Here is a 20,407-nt window from a genome sequence, read left to right as displayed (position 1 = left end):
CACAACAGGATTTAATTAACTTCGCCTTCAAGGTGTACAATAATATAAAAGAGGCAGCCAAGCAGCAGTGTATTTCTGAGTTGCAATTACTTGCCTCTGCTGTGAGAGAAACCCCAGCCACATCTCCAGCACAGAAGAACTTCAAAACGCCTAAGCCACAGCAGTCAGCCATTCCTTCAGGACCTCCTCCCCCAGGATCTTACTTCAAGTGCCAGAAATCTGGCCACTGGGCCAAGGAATGCCTGCAGCCCAGGATTCCTCCTAAGCCATGTCTCATCTGTGAGGGATCCCACTGGAAATCAGACTCTCCAACCCGGCAGCCACTCCCAGAGCCCCTGGAATTCTGGCCCAAGGCTCTCTGACTGACTCCTTCCCAGATCTTCTCGGCTTAGCAGCTGAAGACTGACGCTGCCCAATTGCCTCAAAAGCCTCCTGGACCATCACAGGCGCTTGAGGTAACTCTTACAGTGGAGGGTAAGGCCGTGCCCTTCTTAATCAATACGGAGGCTACCCACTCCACATTACCTTCTTTTCAAAGGCCTGTTTCCCTTGCCTCCATAACTGTTGTAGGTATTGATAGCCAGGCCAGGCTTCTAAACCACTTAAAACTCCCCAACTCTGGTGCCAGCTTAGACAATATTCTTTTTTGTTTTTGAGATGGAGCTCACTCTGTTGCCCAGGCTGGAGTGCAGTGGCGCGATCTCGGCTCAATGCAAGCTCTGCCTCCCAGGTTCACGCCATTCTCCCAACCTCCTGAGTAGCTGGGACTACAGGCGCCCACCACCATGTCTGGCTAATTTTTTGTATTTTTAGTAGAGATGGGGTTTCACTGTGTTAGCCAGGATGGTCTTGATCTCCTGACCTTGTGATCCATCCGCCTCAGCCTCCCAAAGTGCTGGGAATTCAGGCATGAGCCATCGTACCCGGCCACTTAGACAATATTCTTTTATGCACTCCTTTTTGTTATCCCCACCTGCCCAGTTCCCTTATTAGGTCTAGGCATTTTAACTAACTTATCTGCTTCCCTGACTATTCCTAGGCTACAGCCACACCTCATTGCCACCCTTTTCCCCAGTTCAAAGCCTCCTTCACATCCTCCCCTTGTATCTCCCCACCTTAATCCACAAGTATGAGACACCTCTATTCCTACCTTGGCGACTGATCATGCACCCCTTACCATCCCATTAAAACCTAATCACCCTTATCCCACTCAATGCCAATATCCCATCCCACAGCATGCTTTAAAAGGTTAAAGCCTGTTACCACTTACCTGCTACAGCATGGGCTTCTAAAGCCTATGAATTCTCCTTACAATTTCCCCATTTTACCCGTCCAAAAACCGGACAAGTCTTACAGGTTAGTACAGGATCTATGCCTTATCAATCAAATTGTTTTGCCTGTCCACCCTGTAGTACCCAACCTGTACACTCTTTTGTTATCAATACCTCCCTCCAAAACCCATTTTTCTGTTCTGGATTTCAAACATGCTTCCTTTACTATTCCTTTGCACCCTTCATCCCAACCTCTCTTTGCTTTCACTTGGACTGACCCTGACACATGTAGAGGACTACGTGCTCACAAACGAGATGTTCCTGATAAGTCCTGCTCTTGCAAACGAAGCCGGGCATTCCCGATAAGTCCTGCTCTTGCAAACGAAGCCAGGCATTCCCGATAAGTCCTGCTCTTGCAAACGAAGCAGGGCATTCCTGATAAGTCCTGCTCTTGCAAACGAAGCAGGGTGTTGGAGGCTTGTTTATGTGTAAACATCTTGAAAATCCAGAAAGTCAGAGAAAGGTCAGAAGAACAACAATGTTTCTTGTGACTTGGCAACATTCCACAAACGACTGTATAAAATAAAGCAGAGCACGCCATTCGAAGCAGCCGCCATGTTTGTCTTGTCTTATGTTGTCTTGTGTGTTCATTCCTTTGTTTAGGAAACACGCGGACCCCAACAGACACCCATCAGGCTTAGCAGCTTACCTAGGCTGTACTGCCGCAAGGCTACAGGAACAGCCCCCATTACTTCAGTCAAGCCCTTTCTCATGATTTATTTTCTTTCCGTCCATCTGCTTCTCACTTTATTCAGTATTTTAATGACCTTCTACTTTATAGCCCCTCCTACAAATCTTCCCAATAGGACACCCTTCTGCTTCTCCAACATCTTTCTCAAAAGAATATCGCGCATCCCCCTTCAAAGCCCAAATTTCTTCCTCATCTGTTACCTTTCTTGGCATAATTCTTAATAAAAACACACGTGCTCTCCCTGCTGATCATGTCCGACTAATCTCCCAAACCCCAACCCCTTCTACAAAGCAACAACTCCTTTCCTTCCTAGGCATGGTTAGGTACTTTCACCTTTGGACACCTGATTTTGCCATCCTGACTAAACCATTATATAAACTCACAAAAGGAAACCTAGCTGACCCCATAGATCCTAAATCGTTTCCCCATTCCTCTTTCCATTCCTTAAAATCAGCCCTAGAAGCTGCTCCCACACTAGCTCTCGCTAACTAATCCCAACACTTTTCATTACACACAGCTGAAGTACAGGGCTGTGCAGTCAGAATTCTTACACAAGAGCCAGGACTGTGCCCTGTAGCTTTTCTGTCCAAACAACTTGACCTTATTGTTTTAGGCTGCCCCCCCCCATTATTCCTGATACCACACCTGACCTCCCATGACTGTTTCTCTCTGATCCACCTGGCATTCACTCCATTTCCCTATATTTCCTTTTTTCCTGTTTCTCACCCTGATCACAGTTGGTTTATTAATGGCAGTTCACCAGCTAAAGCAGGCTATGCTATAGTATCTTCCACATCTATCAATGGGCCTACCACTCTGCCCCCCTGCACTACCTCTCAGCAAGTCAAACTCGTTGCCTTAACTTGGACCCTCACTCTTGCAAAGAGACTATGTGTCAATATTTGTACTGACTCTAAATGTGCCTTCCATATCCTGCACCACTATGCTGTTATATGGGCTGAAAGAGGTCTCCTTACTACACAAGGGTCCTCCATCATTAATGCCTCTTTAATAAAAACTCTTCTCAAGGCTGCTTTACTTCCAAAGGAAGCTGGAATCATTCACTGCAAGGGCCATCAAAAGGCATCAGATCCCATTGCTCATTATGCTGATAAAGTAGCTAAAGAAGCAGCCAGCATCCCAACTTCTTTCCCTCATGGCCAGTTTATCTCCTTCTCAACAGTCACTCCCATCTACTCTTCCACTGAAACTTCCACCTATCAGTCTCTTTCCACAGAAGGCAAATGATTCTTAGACGAAGGAAAATATCTTCTTCCAGTCTCACAGGCCCATTCTATTCTGTCGTTATTTCACAACTTCTTCCATTTAGGTAACAAGCTCCTAGCCTGCCTCTTAGAACCTCTCATTTCCTTTCCATTGTGGAAGTCTGTCCTCAAGGAAATCACTTCTCAGTGTTCCATCTGCTATTCTACTACTACTCAGGGATTATTCAGGCCCCCTCCTTTCCCTACACATCAAGCTTGGAGGTCCAGGACTGGCAAATTGACTTTACTCACATGTCCTGTGTCAGAAAACTAAAATACCTCTTGGTCTGAGAAAACACTTTTACTGGATAGGTAGAGGCCTTTCCCTCAGGGTCTGAGAAGGCCACCACGGTCATTTGTTCCCTTCTGTCAGACATAATTCACTTTCTTGCTCAGCCCCAACCTCATCCCAGACACCAGTCCTCTAAGCAACTATCTTCCAGTCCTCCCTCAGGCTGAAAATTGCCAGGCTGCTAATCTTCTCTTGCCTACTTCAGATTCCCAGCCATATAAAGACACCCTAACTGGACGATCAGTTCTTGTTAAGAATCTGACCCCTCAAACTCTACAACCTCGAAGGACTGGACCCTACTTAGTCATCTATAATACCCCAACTGCTGTCTGCCTGCAGGACCCCTCCCCATTGGGTTCACCGTTCCAGAATAAAGCTGTGTCCATCAGACTGCCAGCCTGGTCTCTCCTCTTCCTCCTAGAAGTCGCAAGTACTTTCCCCTACTTTCCTTAAACTCACCCACATTTCTGAAGAAAAGTAGTAACCCTTATAAGCCTAATACATCCTTTCATTTTTATTAGGTCTCTTCTTCCTTATCCTACACTTTACAACAGGGCTTTTACACAGTCCTCCCATGCCCCTCATTTGGACTGTGCCCCCAAAATTTGTCATCCCTACTGTCTTCTGTCTAGTCATACTCCTATTCACCATTCTCAACTACTCGTGAATGCCCTGCCCTTGTTTACACTGTCAGTTTATACTTTTCCTCCAAACCATCATAACTGATATCTCCTGGTTTTACCTCAAACCACCACCCTTAAGTCTCTCGTAAAGTGGATAGAAGATCTTCAGTTGCAAGGTACACTCCAGTACTTTCACCCTGATGAAGTCCTATTCTTTACTTTTATACTCACTCTTATTCTCGTTCCCTTTCTTATGCCACCCTCTACCTCTCCCCAGCTATCTTCACCACACTGTCAATCTCACTCACTCTCTCCTAGCCTTTTCTAATCCTTCTTTAACAAACAATTGCTGGCTTTGCATTTGTGTTTCCTCCAAAATTGCCAAGGCCTCGACTTACTCACTGCTAAAAAAAGAGGACTCTGTATATTTTTAATGAAGAGTGTTTTTACCTAAATCAGTCTGACCTGGCATATGACAACATAAAAAAACTCAAGGATAGAGCCCAAAAACTTACGAACCAAGCAAGTAATTATGCTGAACCCCCTTGGGCACTCTCTAATTAGATGTCCTGGGTCCTCCGAATTTCTTAGTCCTTTAATACCTGTTTTTCTCCTTCTCTTATTTGGACTTTGTGTTTTCTGTTTAGTTTCTCATTTCATACAAAATCACATCCAGGCCATCACCAATCATTCTATATGACAAATGCTCCTTCTAACAACCCCACAATATTGCCCCTTACCACAAAATCTTCCTTCAGCTTAATCTCTCCCACTCTACGTTCCCACCCTGACACTAATCCCGCTTGAAGCAGCCGTGAGAAACATCTCCCATTATCTCTCCATACCACCCCCCAAAATTTTTGCTGCCCCAACTCTTCAACACTATTTTGTTTTATTTTTCTTATTAATATAAGAAGACAGGAATGTCAGGCCTCTGAGCCCAAGCCTGCACTTATACCTCTAGATTGCCTGAAGCAAGTGAAAAATTACAAACAAAATGAAAGTGGCCAGTTCCTGCCTTAACTGATGACATTACCCTGTGAAATTTCTTTTCCTGGCTCAGAAGCTCCCCGACTGAGCACCTTGTGACCCCCGCCCCTGCCTGCCAGAGAACAACCCCTTTGACTGTGATTTTCCACTACCTACCCAACTCCTATAAAGTGGCCTCACCCCTCTCTGTCTTCCCTGACTCTCTTTTTGAACTCAGCCTGCCTGCACCCAGGTGATTAAAAAGCTTTATTGCTCACACAAAGCCTGTTTGGTGGTCTCTTCACATGGACGTGCGTGATAGTTCCAAGATACGAAGATAACTTGATTTTTATAGAGAGTTATATTTAGTTATTTCTATTTTCTATTCTTTTCTTTTTTTTTTTTTTTTTTTGAGACAGGATCTTGCTTTGTCACCCAGGGTGGAATGCAGTGGTGCAGTCATAGCTCACTGTAGCCTCAATCTCCTGGGCCAAGTGATCCTCTGGCCTCAGCCTCCCAAGTAGCTAGGATTAAAGGTGCTCACCATCATGCTCAGTGTTTTGCTATGTTGCCCAGGCTGTTTTTGAACTCCTGTGATCAAGTGGTCTGCCTGCCTTAGCCTCCCAAAGTGCTAGGATTACAGGTGTGAATCACCACACCTGGTTGTTAATTTAGATATTTAAAGCTGCGTTTAAAAAGGCCAAAATATTACAGTTTGATTTATTAAAAAAAAAAAAAATTCCAGGTGCAGTGGCCCACGCCTATAATCCCAACACTTTGGGAAGCCGAGGCAGGAGGATTGCTTTAGCCCAGGAGTTTGAGACCAGCCTGGGAATCATGGTGAGACCCTGTCTTTACAGAAAAATAAAAAATTAGCCAAATGTGATAGTGTGTGCTTCTAGTCCCAGATGCTACTTGGGTGACTGAGGTGGGAGGATTGTTTGAGCCTGGGAGATTGAGGCTGTAGTGAGCTTTGATTGTGCCATTGCACCCCAGTCTGGGTGACAGAGCAAGACCCTGTCTCAAAAAAGAAAAAAATTCATCTCATTTGACATTTTCACTGAGTCCATTGAGGATAAATTATCAATTTTTATAGAATGTTTAAAAAGGGCAGTTCAAATAAGTTGATTTTGTGATACTACTGAGGAACTGCAGGTATATTGTGGTTTTATGTAGTTCTAAAAATCCCCAAAATGAATTGAAGTTAGACTCACTTTAATAACAAATGTTGCATAACACATTTGATGAATGATAATATATATTATAAAAACATAGTGTAATAGGTAGTTCATCTACTAAAGGTTAGAAATCAACCTTTTAGGTAAAAACACTCTGTGTTGCCCCAATAACATTTTAATCTTTTACAGATACAAGTTAGGACTTTTATCTGTAAAAGATTAAAATTGGTTGAGTGTCGTGGCTCACACCTGTAATCCCAGTGATAGGAACAGGAGGCAGAGAAATTCTGGGCAGAAAAGGGCAAGGTCCCTGGCAAAGCCCCACCCTCAAGCCTGGAACTATGCCCCAAAGTGAGAACGTGCATTCCTGTTTTCCCGCTCAAATGTTGTCTTTTCCAAAACCACACATGGCCTGTTCCATCCCCATCCTGTACCCATAAAAACCCCTGACTCAACTGACAGAGGGAAGAGAAAGGGAGAGGAGGAAAGGCAGCTGTATGGTACGACTGCAGTTTGACATTGGAGAAAAGCAGCTTGACCTCAGAGGGATGGCTTAATGGTGTTGCTTCGGAGAGTCCAGTGGGGGACAGTCAGAATCCAGGGGAAGATCACCTTCCTGCTCCATCCCTCTTCCAGCTCTCCTTCCCTCTGAGAGCCACTTTCATTGGCAATAAAATCCTCCGTATTTACCACCCTTCAATTCATTCGTGTGACCCGATTTTTACTGGATGCTGAACAAGAGCTTGGGTGCCACAGGTGTGAGCGGCAAAGCTAAAAGAGCACTGTAACACATGCCCTCTGGGGCTTCAGGGGTCACGAGTACCCCCCTAGACACTGCGGTGGGGGGCGGCCCACGGAGTTTTCCTCCTGCCAGCACCCAAAAGTGCAAGCTCTGGCTCCTGCACCCGCTCACCTGCTGCTCCCCGTCCCACCAGGGGTTGAGAGCTGTGGACCGAGTAAGTGAGGCACTCCTGTCATGAGGCCCAGGAAGGGGTCAAGGAAAATTTTCTGTTTCACTAGCACTTTGAGAGACTGAGGTGGGCGGATCACTTGAGGTCAGGAGTTCGAGACCAGCTTGGCCAACGTGGTGAAAACCTCTCTCTGCTAAAAATATAAAAAAAGTTAGCTGGACATGGTGATGTGTGCCTGTAATCCCAGCTATTCAGGAGGCTGAGACATGAGAATCACTTGAATCCAGGAGGCAGAGGTGGCAGTGAGCTGAGTTTGTGCCTCTGCACTCCAGCCTGGGTGACAGAGTGAGATTCTGTTTTTTTTTTTTTTTTTTTAAGATTGAAGCTAATGTTTATGGACTTAACAACTTTTCTTCAGTCAACATTTGAATAGATTTATTAAAAAAAAATTCAAAGTCAAACTCTACCCCACCCAGCACATTGAAATACTATTAGGATATAGATACTTCATTTAAATTTGCCTGGTTCGGTTGGAGAAACATCAGTTTTTACTTGGTTCTTCTGTTCTGTGATGTATTTATTCTTCGAATCATTTTAGTTTTTGGTTTTAGTTAACTTAATAAAAAAAGTCAGAATCTCAGTTTTTAGAATTTGAATGTACCTCATCCTGTTCCTCTTTCTACTGAGTGAGGAATCCTTTCTTATAGCAGTGCTTGATGTGTTTGTCAGTGCACCCAGTTCCATCAACTGGTATCTGTCCCTCTTTTGTGTTTACTCTTGTGACCACAGAAAGACTTTCTATCTCAAAAATCTCCTTATATTCCTGAGAGGAAATCCAGTGTGGGGCAGAACAATCATAGCGAATCATCTCAGAAGTCACTGGAAATCAGGTGTATTGATTTTCCTTGGGTTAAGCTTCCATTCCAGGTTCAGTGGGGTTGGAAAGAGGAGGTGGAGTCATGTATAATATGATTTTACTTCTGCCTAAGATATCTAAATAATTTCTTCATCCAGAGCATAGATTTGGCAGTTTCTTGCAGAATGAGAGGGTGTATTTAACAGATGTTTGAGCCAATTTACCCACACTGTATGGTTTATTAATAAGCATTTCTTAACTTCAGTCTAAAATTCCATATAAGTAAAATTGAGGAAAGAGTTAACAGTGGTCAGCTTGTATGTATGGTATTGGAAATTCCCTTTAATATAGCATTCATTTGTATACAGTTGTAATGGCTATAACACCTGCCTGTGATCGTTTGTGAAACATTTACTCCCATATCTGGGATCTGACTGCTTAATGAATTTCTTTCCTTTTTTTTTTTTTTTTTTTGACATGGAGTCTTGCTCTGTCGCCTAGGCTGGAGTGCAGTGGCACAATCTCAGGTCACTGCAACCTCTGTCTCCTGGGTTCAAGCAATTCTCCTATCTCCACCTCCCGAGTAGCTGGGATTATAGGCACCCACCACCATGCCCAGCTGATTTTTGCATTTTTAGTAGAGATGGGGTTTCACCACATTGGCCAGGCTGGTCTCGAACTCTTGACGTCAGGTGATCCACCTGCCTCAGCCTCCCAAAGTGCTGGGATTACAGGCGTGAGCCACCGTGCCTGGCCGTGAATTTTGTGTTATAAATACACATACCAAATGTAGTATTTAATGGTAAAATATAAATGTTTATTCATATAATACCTTTGGAAGGACACATAAAAAACCGGTCATTGGTTGCCCCTAAAGGAAGAGAATACCGTAGGCTGGAGGACAGAGATAGCAGGTATACCCTTTAATTCTATTCGAACTTTATATTGTGTGTAAGAGTTACCTAAACAATAGTAAAGCACTAAAAAGTAAGTAAAATAAAAATGACAAACAGTAAGAAAAGGTAAGTTGAATGGAAAAGGCAAATACTCTTCTGGTATAATTCTAGCCAAATACAATTTGGTGGCGTCTATTTGAATTTCTTCTCCCAATTGTTAAGCTCTCTGTATTGGTTGATGGCTAAGTTTGATTAGTATTTTTCTCTACATGGTAATTATATTTTAATATTTTATCATCTTATTGTTTACTCAACTTAAAGTGATATAGAAGAGTTGCCAGGTTTCTCTTTGATGTGAGATCTCTTCTTGATTTGGAATGCAAATCAGAAGTGTCATTTTTTGAATAAAGGGACCAGATAACTTATAGGTATTCTTTCTCTAAATATAACTAAGGTAAGATTTTTTTTTTTTTTTTTGAGGTACGTTAATCTATATAAGTGGTAAAGAATTTACTTGAATTTCTCCAAATTCTCATGTCTAAAGTCTGATTGATTAAATTCAGTTTTGGTATTTCATTTTGAAAAGAATGCAGCTTTAGCAAACTTCTTTGTATAAATTCAGTGGGATTAAGTTCATTTTTAAAAATTGTTATATCATTGTGTTTTTAAAATTTACCAGTTTTATTTTTCTTTTTATCTTTCAGCCGGCCTCAGAAAGTGTGTTTGTGTCCATTTCTCCCAGCGCACCCTCTGCATATCTCTACCCATTTGTACATAATTCAGCATCCAGCAGAGGTAAGATTTTGTAAAATACATGATTTCAAATAGAATATGAGTCCACAAGAGGAAACACGAAGATAAACATACTTATCTTTACCAGCTCTTTAGCATTTCTGAAAAGAAGTTGATGATAAATACTTTCTCTTTGGAAAAAAATAGTTTCCTTTTAATTTCATGTGGTAGTATAGAGTCATATGCTCTAGAGAGAGATAACATTTCACAAAATCTATGTTACTGAATAGTATATAAATGTAAAACTCCAATAATTTTGTATGAAGAAATAATGAGATTTTGTGAATAAAGAGCTAAGAAAATCATTGCTTTTTAAATTTTGGTCATAGCGTATGTTCCTTGATGTCTTTTCTTGCTACAGTAGAGGTAACTTTGGCATTTTACTCTTACAAAGTGAATGTATAAATAAATTTTTGGTTTATTTTAGATGAATAGAAGAAACTTGTATATTTCATAATGCATGTTATAGGTAAAGATTTTAAAATTAATACTCTCTTGTACAGGTACAATTATACATATGTGCCAGCGTGTATGTGTGTTTGTAACTTTTGATTAGCTGCTTAATGAAGAGGGGAGGAAGTTATAATTAATACAAAACTACTCAATGCATACTGTGAAGTATATTTAGTGTAAACTACAGTTAAAACTCTTTCAGTATTTAGGAACTGAGGTTATCATAGACCCAGTCAAGCATTCTAAGAAGGAATAATTATTTTTTAAATTTCTCAAGTCTGGATCACTTGAAGACTTTAACAGAGGTATAAAAGAAATTAATCTTTTATCTCTTTCAAATAATGAAACATTTATTGATTGATTGATTGATTGATTGATTGAGACAGGGTCTCCCTCTGTCACCCAGGCTGCAGTACAGTGGCACAATCTTAGCTCACTGCAATCTCTGCCTCCCACGTACAAACAATTCTCATGGCTTAGCCTTGAAATATTTTTTCTTTTATTGCAAATTGCTAACTATTCCATTTGGTGGGCAACATTTTTCTCAGCCTTTTTTTTTTTTTTTTTTTTGAGATGGAGTCTTGCTCTGTTGCCCAGGCTGGAGTGCAGTGACGCGATCTCAGCTTACTGCAAGCTCTGCCTTCTGGATTCACGCCATTCTCCTACTTCAGCCTCCCAAGTATAGCTGGGACTACAGGTGCCTGCCACAATGCCCGGCTAATTTTTGTATTTTTAGTAGAGACGGGGTTTCACCATGTTAGCCAGGATGGTCTTGATCTCCTGACCTCGTGATCTGCCCACCTCAGCCTCCCAAAGTGCTGGGATTACAGGCGTGAGCCACCGCGCCTGGCCTAACCTTTTTCTCAGTCTTAACAGCATCATGCTTTTGTCAGGATTATGACAATTTTGGTCACTAGCACTATTTTACTGCATTTAAACTTAAAACATTGTACAGCTCAAAATTTATGTAAAATGATAGCTTGCTGGCCATAGCAGTTTTGGTTAAAACCTGACTTTTGAGGCTGGGAGTGGTGGCTCATGCCTATAATTCAAGCACTTTGGGAGGCTGAAGAAGGAGGATAACTTGAGCCCACAAGTTTGAGACCAGCCTGGACAACATAGTGAGACCCCATCTCTATAAACAAATAAAAAAATTAGCCAAGTGTGGTGGCACATGCCTATAGGCCTAGCTACTTGGGAGGCTGAGGTAGGAGCATCCCTTCTGCCCAGGAGTTTTAGGCTGCAATGAGCTATGATTGTGACACTGCACTCCCACCTGGGCTATATAGCAAGACCCTATCTTAAAAAACAAAACAAAACAAAACCCCAAACCACTTGAGATTTGATGGTAAGTACTGCGTTCATTTTGCAGTAGACACAGTATGGTGCCTTTTCATTATTGTGTGGTTCCAGATATAAGATAGCTTTTTTAATATGGGTGTTTTCATTGATTTGTGGCAATATTAATGTTTTCTTTCTATTTTTTGTAGAGATGGAGTCTCACTATGTTGCCCAGGCTAGTCTTGAACTCCTGGCCTTGAGTGATCCTCCTGCCTTAGCCTCCCACGGTGCTAGAATTGTGGACATGAGCCATCATGCTTGGCCTTTTTTTTTTTTTTTTTAAATGTTTTCAAATATCTTATTTTTAATTTATTTTTTTTACCATTAATCTATGGTTTAGATGATGCATTCATCATTGTGTGTGCTACAAATATATTTTATGCATATACAAATGCATCCATACAGTTTTTCCTTCTCAGCAAAGAACTTTCTATTATTATTTTTTTCTGTTTTTAAGAATGGGGTCTCACTATATTGCCCAGACAGGTCTCAAACCCAGGGCTCAAGGTATCCTCCAGCCTCTGCCTCCCTAAGAGCTGGGACTATAGGCATGAGCCACCCTGCCCAGCCATTCTCAGCAAAGGAATTTTCCAGTTTTCATCTAACTTATGAGTGCTGGGCTGCCTGTGGTTAACTTCAGCACACCATTTCCAATAAAAGGATATGCTAGTTTTTTGACTCTCCCATAAAAAAGTTATTAAAAACCATTTAGATAGGCTTTAGGAGGGGGCTTTGGGAAAAGAAGACTTGGTGGAGTAGATGATATGGAGGTGATATGATGGAGCATTTCAAAGAGTAGGTATACATATATATAAAATTACTTAAGGATAAAAACAGAAAAGCTATCTCAAAAATAACAAAAAGCTTTACGAGAAAGAAATGTTAAACGACTTGGCCTTTGTGAATAATGTATATTTAGTCGTGAAGATGCAACACTCTTTATTGACTTAACTAATAATATTAGATGTGAGAGGAAGGAGTGGTGTTAGATAGCTAAATCCTCATTTGTTATGAGAGGCAGTACTTAAGGGCTGTGGAGCTAGACTGCCCAAGCTCAAATTCTTAATAGTTCTATAAACTATGGAACTTTGGGCAAGTTAATTAACATCTTTGTGTTTCAGTTTCCTCATTAGTAAAATGGATGTGACAAAAGATATATTTCTGTCTGTGTATTGCACTTAGAATTGTGTGCCTTAATATTAGCTGTTATGATGATAATTGGTAGATTTTGGATAATATCTAAAATTGATAAGAAATAGAAAAACAATGTTTATTATGTGGTTATATGGAGGTAACTACCAGAAGAAATAGCCAAAAGAGTTAAAGTGATTGCCTCCAGTAAGTGGTACTGGGGAGTACATCTGGGAACAACTGTGGCATTTTAAATCTTTTGGCACTATTTAATTTGACATATATACATGTATTACTTTGATAAAGGTTTAGAAAGTGATTAAGTCTGTGTCACAGTCTCATGGTGATGGTAAGGGGAGAAGAACACTGTATTAAACATTGGAAAATGTCCTAAAACCACCTAAGGCAGAGTGACTAATCACATGGCTCTATGGGATTCAAGGTAGAATTCTCATGGCAACAAGAAAGATGGTTTCCAGTGTTGGAAGCTAGGACATTGAAGAAACCACTGATGACAGTCAAGTTAATGGCATTTTCAGAAACGGCCACCTTTCTGATTTCTCCACTCTAAAGTTATTATTTTTGTTCTCTTTCCATACTCTATATTCTTTGGAAGGAAGGCCATAAATCCAGCCCACACTGAAGTGGGAGGAAGAGACTAAGCTCCACCTTCTGGAGGGGGTAGTATTTACATTTGTTATTTGGAATTCTTTTGTAAGGAAGATTTGTTTCTTCTCCCCCATTTATTTATTAAGTCATTTATTTATATCATTCCGGACTCTAATTTGTACTTTGGGTTATAATCCAGTACTGTGTTATTTATTTTGTTGCTCAGATTGTTCAGTTTTAGCCATTGGGAGCTCTTTAAGATTGACTTCTATGTCCCTTCGACATACCACATTGTTTGTTTTCCTTTTTTAAAAAAATTTTTAATTTAAATAAAGAGGTTATGCTGGGAAGAACCCATTGTTTTGTTTTCTGAGCACTTCCTTGCTGTTTGGGCATAAAGATCTAGGCAATTATCTTCAAGCTGACATAGTGCAAAATGTAATTACTTGTGAAATGAAAAACTTGTCAGAATAAATGATTCAATTTAAACACAAATTTACATTTTAATAATCTTTAATCATTATATATATTAATGTAATCTTCTTTGATCAGTAAACCCGTAAACATACCCAAATAGAATAAAAAGGTATGCTTGTGTTATGGTTAATACTGATAAATCAGAGAAATTTTACCTCTTTTTATTAAACTGTGGTCTTTAGTAAAAGGCTTGTAAAAGTTATACATAAAGTTATGAATCAGATGTTCATTATAAAATATTTAAAAGTGTGTATATCTAAGTAAAAATCTATGTTTCAATTCATTTTTTAATTAAAGGAAAACAAAGTGTTGCGTACAGTTCCTCTACTAGCAGCATGCCTCCCCCAGGACAAGTGTAAAGTAAAGATTGGTCGTCGCTTCAGTGAAGAAAGGTAAATTAACTGTTAGGGCAATGTAAATAATTCTTTTCTACACAGATCTTTAAAAAATGGTTTCGTTCAACTTATTCATTTCTTTCGGGTTATTCGTGGTCTAAAGAGTGGAAATTAGTCAAAAAATTTAAGTTCTGCTAACCCCCGACCACACAAAATAATACAAGACAAAACAAAACAAAATCAGAAATAAAAAAATAAATAATGTGTAAGCAAAGGAATATTTAACCTAAAAGTATGTTTTAACTTAAAGTATGTTTAACTTAAAAGGCAAATATACTTGGTGCTTATGTCATTTTTGTTAAAAGTGCCTTCCAGTTGGTAGATGGTAGGGTTCTTTTTTTTTTTTTTAAATATCTTCCACAACATTTTTTTTTGGTAGGGTTCTTGTATTAGATTTAGTTCAGTTTTTTTTCTCCCTATGGTGCCTAATATAGTGCTTACTTAGTAAATTATTATTATTATTATTTTTCGAAGCAGGATCTCACTTTGTTGCCCAGTCTGGCATGCAGTGGTGCAATTTTGGCTTACTGCAACCTCCACCTCTTGGGCTCAAGGGATCCTCCCACCTCAGCTTCCTGAGCAGCTGGGACTACAGGCATGAGCCACTGTGCCTGGCCAATAAATTATTATTTGCTGATGAATTTTAAATTAAAGCAGATTAGAACTGTCAATATAAATGTAGTAATTGAATGATTAATTTAGGCTTTTGTTAGAGTACATGATGAAATCATGGGGGAATGATTAAGAGACTTACTGCTTTTGGTGTCCTTTGTAAATTTTTGCCTCTAGTATATAAGAAAACAATTGTTTTTTTTTTTTATTTTTTTTTTTAAATTTATTTATTATTATTATACTGTAAGTTGTAGGGTACATGTGCATAGCATTGCAGGTTTGTTACATATGTATACTTGTGCCTTGTTGGTGTGCTGCACCCATCAACTCGTCATTTACATCAGGTGCTCGCTCCCAATGCAATCCTCCCCCTCCCCCTCCCCATGATAGGCCCTGGTGTGTGATGTTCCCCTTCCGAGTCCAAGTGATCTCATTGTTCAGTTCCACCTATGAGTGAGAACATCACGGTGTTGGTTTCTGTTCTTGTGATAGTTTGCACAAGAATGATGGATTCCAGCACATGCATGTCCCTACAAGGACACAAACTCATCCTTTTTATGGCTGTAGTATTCCATGGTGTATATGTGCCACATTTTCTTAATCAATCTGTCACTGATGGACGTTTTGGGTTGATTCAAGTCTTTGCTATTGTGAATAGTGCTGCAATAAACATACGTGTGCATGTGTCTTTATAGCAGCATAATTTATAATCCTTTGGAGTTATATCCCCAGTAATGGGATGGCTGGGTCATATGGTACATCTAGTTCTAGATCCTTGAGGAATGCATGCATACTGTTTTCCATAATGGTTGAACTAGTTTACAATCCACCAACAGTGTAGAAGTGTTCCTATTTCTCCACATCCTCTCAGCACCTGTTTGTTTCCTGACTTTTTAATGATCGCCATTCGCTGGTGCGGTGGTATCTCATTGTGGTTTTGATTTGCATTTCTCTGATGGCCAGTATTGATGAAGGCATTTTTTTCATGTCTGTTGGCTGTATGAATGTCTTCTTTTTGAAGTGTCTATTCATATCCTTTGCCCACTTTTGATGGGGTTGTTTTGTTTTTCTTGTAAATTTGTTTGAGTTCTTTGTAGGTTCTGGATATTAGCCCTTTGTCAGATGAGTAGATTGCAAAAATTTTCTCCCATTCTGTAGGTTGCCTGTTCCTCTGATGAGTAGTTTCTTTTTTGCTGTGCAGAAGCTCTTTAGTTTAATGAGATCCCATTTGTACATTTTGGCTTTGCTGCCGTTGCTTTTTGGTGTTTTAGACATGAAGTCTTTGCCCATGCCTATGTCCTGAATATTAAGTATACCTAGGTTTTCCCTCTAGGATTTTATGGTATTAGGTCTAACATTTAAGTCTCTAATCATCTTGAATTAATTTTCATTATAAGGAGTAAGGAAAGGATCAGTTTCAGCTTTCTACTTGTGGCGTAATTTCCCAGCACCATTTATTAAATAGGGGAATCCTTTCCCCATTTCTTGTTTCTCTCAAGGTTTGTCAAAAGATCAGATGGCTGTAGATGTGTGAGTATTATTTCTGAGACTCTGTTCTGTTCCATTGATCTATATCTCTGTTTTGGTACCAGTACCATGCTGTTTTGGTTACTGTAGCCTTGTCAGTATAGTTTGAAAGTCAGGTAAGCGTGATGCCTCCAGCTTTGTTCTTTTTGACTTACCGTTGTCTTGGAGATCACGGGCTCTTTTTGGTTCCATGTAGCAGACTTTAAAGCAGTTTTCCAATTCTGTGAAAACTCATTGTGGTAGCAGTAGGGGATGGCATTGAATCTATAAATTACCTTGGGCAGTATGGCCATTTTCACGATATTGATTCTTCCTATCCATGAGCATGGTGTGTTCTTCCATTTGTTTGTGTCCTCTTTTATTTCCAGGTGACGGTGGTTTGTAGTTCTCCTTGAAGAGGTCCTTTACATCCCTTGTAAGTTGGTTCCCTAGGTATTCCAGTTCTCTTTGAAGCAATTGTGAATGGAAGTTCATTCCATGATTTACAGCTCTCTGTTTGTCTGTTACTGGTGTATAAGAGATGCTTGTGATTTTTGCATTTAATTTTGTATCCTGAGACTGCTGAAGTTGCTTATCAGCTTAAGGAGATTTTGGGCCGGGAACAATGGGGTTTTCTAAATATACAATCATGTCATCTGCAAGAGGGACAATTTGACTTCTTCTTTTCTAACTGGAATACCTTGATTTCCAACAATATCTTGCCTGATTACTTGCCCTAGCCAGAACTGCTTACTATGTTGAATAGGAGTGGTGAGAGGGCATCCTGTCTTTGTGCCAGTGTTCAAAGGGAATTTTTCCAGTTTTGCCCATTCAGTGTGATATTGGTTGTGGGTTTGTCATAAATAGCTCTTATTATTTTGAGGTACGTTCCATCAATACGAATTTATTGGCGTTTTTTAGCATGAAGGGCTGTTGAATTTGTCAAAAGCCTTTTCTGCATCTATTGAAATAATCATGGTTCTTGTCTTTGTAGTTCTGTTTATATGCTGGATATGTTTATTGATTTCGAATGTTAGACAACTGCATCCCAGGGATGAAGCCCACTTGATCATGATGAATAAGCTTTTTGATGTGTTGCTGAATCCGGTTTGCCAGTATTTTATTGAGATTTTGCATCAGTGTTCATCAGGGATATTGGTCTAAAATTCTCTTTTTGTATATCTCTGCCAGGCTTTGGTATCAGGATGATGTTGGCCTCATAAAAATGAGTTAGGGGAGGATTCCCTCTTTTCTATTGATTGGAATAGTTTCAGAAGAATGTTACCAACTCCTCCTTGGCACCTCTGGTAGAATTCAGCTGTGAATCCATCTGGTCCTGGACTTTTTTTTGGTTGGTAGGCTGTTAATTGTTGCCTCAATTTCAGAGCCTGCTATTGGACTCTGTCAGGGATTCAACTTCTTCCTGGTTTTAGTCTTGGAAAGTGTAGTAAGTGTCCAGGAAATTATCCATTTCTTCTAGGTTTTCAGGTTTATTTGCATAGAGGTGTTTATAGTATTCTCTGATGGTAGTTTGTATTTCTGTGAGGTCGGTGGTGATATCCCTTTATCATTTTTAATTCGCGTTGATTTGATTCTTCTCTCTTTTTCTTCTTTATTAGTCTTGCTAGTGGTCATCCAATTTGTTGATCTTTTCAAAACCAACTCCTGGATTCATTGATGATTTTTTTGGAGGGTTTTTGTGTCTCTATCTCCTTCAGTTCTGCTCTGATCTTAGTTATTTCTTGCCTTCTGCTAGCTTTAGAATGTGTTGCTCTTGCTTCTCTAGTTCTTTTAATTAGCGATGTTAGAGTGTCAATTTTGATCTTTCCTGCTTTCTCTTGTGGGCATTTAGTGCTATAAATTCCCTCCACACACTGCTTTAAATGTGCAGAGATTCTGGTATGTTGTATCTTTGTTCTCATTGGTTTCAAAGAACATCTTTATTTCTGCTTGTATTTCGTTATGTACCCAGTAGTCATTCCAGGAGCAGGTTGTTCAGTTTCCATGTAGTTGAGCGGTTTTGATTGAGTTTCTTAGTCCTGGAGTTCTAGTTTGATTGCTACTGTGGTCCTGAGAGAGACAGTTTGTTATAATTTCTGTTCTTGTACATTTGCTTTGAGGTGCTTTACTTCCAATTGCAGTAGTCAATTTTGGAATAAGTCACGATGTGGTGCTGAGAAGAATGTATATTCTGTTGATTTGGGGTGGAGAGTTCTACTTAAGGTGTCTATTAGGTCTGCTTTGCTGCAGAGATGAGTTCAATTCCTGGAATATCCTTGTTAACTTTCTGTCTCGTTGATCTGTCTGTGTTGACAGTGGAGTGTTGAAGTCCCATTATTATTGTATGGGAGTCTAAGTCTCTTTGAGTCTCTAAGGACTTGCTTTATGAATCTAGGTGCTCTGTGTTGAGTGCATATATATTTAGGATAGTTAGCTCTTCACCATTGAATTGATCCTTTACCATTATGTAATGGCCTTCTTTGTCTCTTTTGATCTTTGATGGTTTAAGTCTGTTTTATCAGAGACTAGTATTGCAACCCCTGCTTTTTGTTCTCCATTTGCTTGGTAATCTTCCCCATCCTTTATTTTGAGCCTATGTTGTGATATATGGCGTTATTGAGATAGGGTCTCCTGAATACAGCAGACTGATGGTCTTGACTCTTTATCCAGTTTGCCAGTCATGTGGTGGGGCAGTGCATTTACATTTAAGGTTAAGATTGTTATGTGTGAACTTGATCCTGCCATTATGATATTAACTGGTTATTTTGCTCATTATTTGATGCAGTTTCTTCCCCCACAACCTCAGTGAATCTTTACATTTTGGCATGTTTTGAGATGGCTGGTACGGTTGTTCCTTTCCATGTTTAGTACTTCCTTCAGGGTCTCTTGTAAGGCAGGCCTAGTGGTGACAAAATCTCTAAGCATTTGCTTATCTGTAAAGGATTTTATTTCTCCTTCACTTATGGAAAACTTAGTTTGGCTGGATATGAAATTCTGGGTTTTAAAATTCTTTTCTTTAAGAATGTTGAATATTGGCCCCACTCTCTTCGGCAGAATTTCTGCCGAAGATCTGCTGTTAGTCGATGGGCTTCCCTTTGTGGAGTAGCCGACCTTTCTCTCTGGCTGCCCATAAGATTTTGCTTCATTTCAACTTTGGTGAATCTGGCAATTATGTGTCTTGGGTTGCTCTTCTCGAGGAGTATCTTTGTGGCGTTCTCTGTATTTCCTGGATTTGAATGTTGGCCTGCCCTGCTGGGTTGGGAAGTTCTCCTGGATGATATCCTGAAGAGTGTTTTCCAACTTGGTTCCATTTCCCCCTCACTCAGGCACCCCAATCAGGCCCAGATTTGGTCTTTTTACATAATCCCATACTTCTTGCAGGCTTTGTTCATTTCTTTTCTTCTTTTCTTTTGGTTTCTCTTCTAAGCTTCATTTCATTCATTTGATCCTCAATGGCTGATACTCTTTCTTCCAGTTGATGAAATTAGGTTACTGAAGCTTGTGCATTTGTCCGCGTATTTCTCGTGTCATGGTTTTCATCTCTTTCATTTCGTTTAGGACCTTCTCTGCATTAATTACTCTAGCCATCAATTCTTCCACTTTTTCAAGATTTTTTAGTTTCTTTTGCAGATGCGTAATTCCTCCTTTAGCTCTGAGAAATTTGATGGACTAAACCTTCTTCTCTCATCTCGTCAAAGTCATTCTCCGTCCAGCGATCCGGGTTGCTGGCGATGATCTGCGCTCCTTTGCGGGGAGATCGTCTTGTTTTTGAATTTCCAGCTTTTTCTGCCTGCTTTTCCCCATCTTTGTGGTTTTGTACTGCCTCTGGTCTTTGATGATGGTGATGTACTGATGGGGTTTTGGTGTAAGTGTCCTTCCTGTTTGATAGTTTTTCCTTCCTAACAGTCAGGACCCTCAGCGCTCAGGTCTGTTGGGGTGCTTGAGGTCCACTCCCAGACCCTGTTTGCCTGGGTATCAGCAGCAGAGGCTGCAGAAGATAGAATATTTCTGAGCAGCAAGTGTACCTGTCTGATTCTTGCTGGAAGCTCCTCTCAGGGGTGTACTCCCACCCTGAGGTG

General features: G+C 40.2%; 1 protein-coding gene across 4 annotated transcripts in view; it reads left to right on the top strand.

Annotated features, from left to right (window-relative positions):
• The window catches only part of DTWD2 (DTW domain containing 2), a 164,436-nt gene that overhangs the window by 36,217 nt on the left and 107,812 nt on the right, over positions 1-20,407 (top strand). For all 4 annotated transcript variants that reach the window (XM_003900021.5, XM_017959798.3, XM_017959799.3 and 1 more), the window contains exons 2-3: positions 9,717-9,807; positions 14,113-14,207. In XM_003900021.5, coding sequence (XP_003900070.3) covers positions 9,717-9,807; positions 14,113-14,207 — 186 coding nt within the window. The remainder of the gene's footprint in view (positions 1-9,716; positions 9,808-14,112; positions 14,208-20,407) is intronic.

This window comes from Papio anubis, chromosome 5 (assembly GCF_008728515.1).
Source record: "Papio anubis isolate 15944 chromosome 5, Panubis1.0, whole genome shotgun sequence".
Lineage (NCBI taxonomy): Eukaryota > Metazoa > Chordata > Mammalia > Primates > Cercopithecidae > Papio > Papio anubis.
The sequence above is the reverse complement of the archived record's forward strand: the minus strand, read 5'-3'. Positions and strand labels throughout refer to the sequence as shown.